The sequence below is a fragment of the Apis dorsata genome, unplaced genomic scaffold (genome assembly GCF_000469605.1).
Source record: "Apis dorsata unplaced genomic scaffold, Apis dorsata 1.3 scaffold_82, whole genome shotgun sequence".
NCBI lineage: Eukaryota > Metazoa > Arthropoda > Insecta > Hymenoptera > Apidae > Apis > Apis dorsata.
Genome location: NW_006263380.1, coordinates 1,224,949 through 1,227,085, shown reverse-complemented (window position 1 = coordinate 1,227,085; position 2,137 = coordinate 1,224,949). Strand labels below are relative to the sequence as shown.

The following is a 2,137-nucleotide window of genomic DNA, read 5'->3' as shown; positions in this document are numbered from 1 at the left end:
CTCTCTCTCTCTCTCTCTCTCTCTCTCTCTCTCTCTCTCTTACTTTCACTCAGACTTTTTCGACTTTCTCGCAATCAACGGAAGCAATAGAGTTCATCGTGCTGACATTCTTGCTTTCCGTGTCCGTTTCGCTCTTGGCTATGCTCGACGTGGATACGCCTATGTGGGATTCACAATGCATGGGCAAGATTCCAGCGTTGGCGTCCTCTATCGCTTTCCTCAGCTGACGAACAAACGAAAAAAAAAGAAATAAATTTGCAGTACAGAACAGTACAGAAGAGGTGTCTCTTCGAGAACAAGAACGAACCTCTTTCAATCCTACAACCCCGACCAGCCTCCCGATAGCCGTCACGTAAGCGTGATTCACCCCCACCATGCTGAACAGACTGTGAACCTTCAACAAAGATGTTCGCTCGACCAGCTGGAAGGGTGCTGGATCGATGTGACACCTCGAGAAATCCACCTCCAACGACATTTCGCTTTCCTCCCATCGTTTCTGGTCCTCTGCCGACATGTCTATCACCCTCTCGCGAGGCTGATCGCGTTCACAAATTTTATTTATATTTCTACTCTGCGATGAATTAGAAAGGGACGTTATAAATTAAATTAACCGCGCACCAGTTGTACTTTCTTCGAGGTGGCAGGACTTGGAGCCAGCATCGGAGTGTGCGGCGGTACCTCTTGACTGTCACGCCTGACACCAGCACCGGCTCCTATCTCTGGATCTGGATCCACGTCTTGCAAAGTGGCTGACTTGCGGAAGATCGCCTCGAAGGCAAGACGGATCCTGAGATTGAAAACGACGAGATATATATATATATATATATTTTCTCTGTCAAATCAAATTTGAAGAATTGTTTAGAATGTAAAATTTCTTTTTACCTGCTCTCCGCACCGGTCACAGTGGTGTAAGGAGTAGCAGCAGGGCTCACCAACGGGCTGAATCCTTTCAACGTGAAGGAATTGGTCTTCTTCAAGATCGATTTCTTCGGTTGCGAGCCAAATATAGGGGAATGGTAGGTGTGCTGGAAGAGAGAGAAAGAGAGGGAGAAAGAGATAGTCGTGTAAACGAGAGGAAACAAGATGTCGTACCACCATCGTCGCGCTTACTTAATTGGATAAATGTTCATAATTGTGCTCATTTACGTGACTCACGTGATCAGAAGCGGCACCGTTGTTTGGAGACATCGTTAAATCGTTAGCACTTTGCCTCTGCATCTTAAGAATATCCGGAGCAGGGATCACTTCGAACCTGGACGGTCGCCTCGTCCTCTCCTGATCCCTCAATTGTCGTTCCATTTCCTCCCGCGCCCTCTCCTCGGCCTCCTTGTGCCACTTTTGTGCCACCTGAAAGAAAATTCGATAATCGATAACATCGATAAGGGAGGAAATTTGCAATGGATGGACGAGTAGAGTAGAGTAGGAGAGAGCACCTGCAACCTCCTTTCGCGGCCTATGTGCTTCTCGATCAGCTTGATTAACTCCAATCTCTGGATAGATCCAAGCAGGATCATCGAGTCGGGATTGTCGACCAGGGGAAAACCGCGAAGCTTGCGGTTTTCCTTTAAAATTTCTTTCAACCTCTGATACGAGATTCCATGCCAGATATACTTTACGTCACGAACCATAAAATCTTCCACGTACACGTTGTACATTCCTGCAACATACGCACGATTCTCGCGTAACAATTTTTATTTCCCAAATCGATCGACGTGTATTTCGACGCGTGTTCGTCATTCTACCTACCTTATGAAACTTCCTTTGGGAGAAACTCGTTAAAAATAACGAAAGAAAAGTTTAGAAATCGAGATCGAAATTATCAAGATATACGGTTTACCTGAACTGGATGGCAACAGGTCTGGAAGATAGGGCAGCTTCTTGATCAAAATGATACTGTCGTATATGCTGGGCTGAAGAAGGGCGGCAATGGCGTTGCTGATCAACACGGCGATCATGATTGGGACGATGTGAGTGATCTGACCGGTCATCTCGAACACGATAACGCTCACGGATATCGTATGGGTCACAGCACCGGAAAATGCAGCTGCCCCAACTGTAGCGTAGCCTCCTGAAAAAACCATTTTCTTCGATCGAGTTCTGGAGAGAAAGAGAATGAGAATGAGAATGAGAATGAGAA

General features: G+C 46.4%; 1 protein-coding gene across 1 annotated transcript in view; it reads right to left on the bottom strand.

Annotated features, from left to right (window-relative positions):
• Positions 1 to 11: 11 nt before the first annotated feature.
• LOC102675634 (chloride channel protein 2) overlaps positions 12 to 2,137 on the bottom strand; it is a 10,752-nt gene continuing 8,626 nt past the window's right edge. The window contains 7 exon segments of the mRNA XM_006611030.2: positions 12 to 223; positions 308 to 535; positions 619 to 787; positions 883 to 1,025; positions 1,156 to 1,347; positions 1,434 to 1,657; positions 1,838 to 2,068. Coding sequence (XP_006611093.1) covers positions 50 to 223; positions 308 to 535; positions 619 to 787; positions 883 to 1,025; positions 1,156 to 1,347; positions 1,434 to 1,657; positions 1,838 to 2,068 — 1,361 coding nt within the window. The 3' untranslated portion in view covers positions 12 to 49.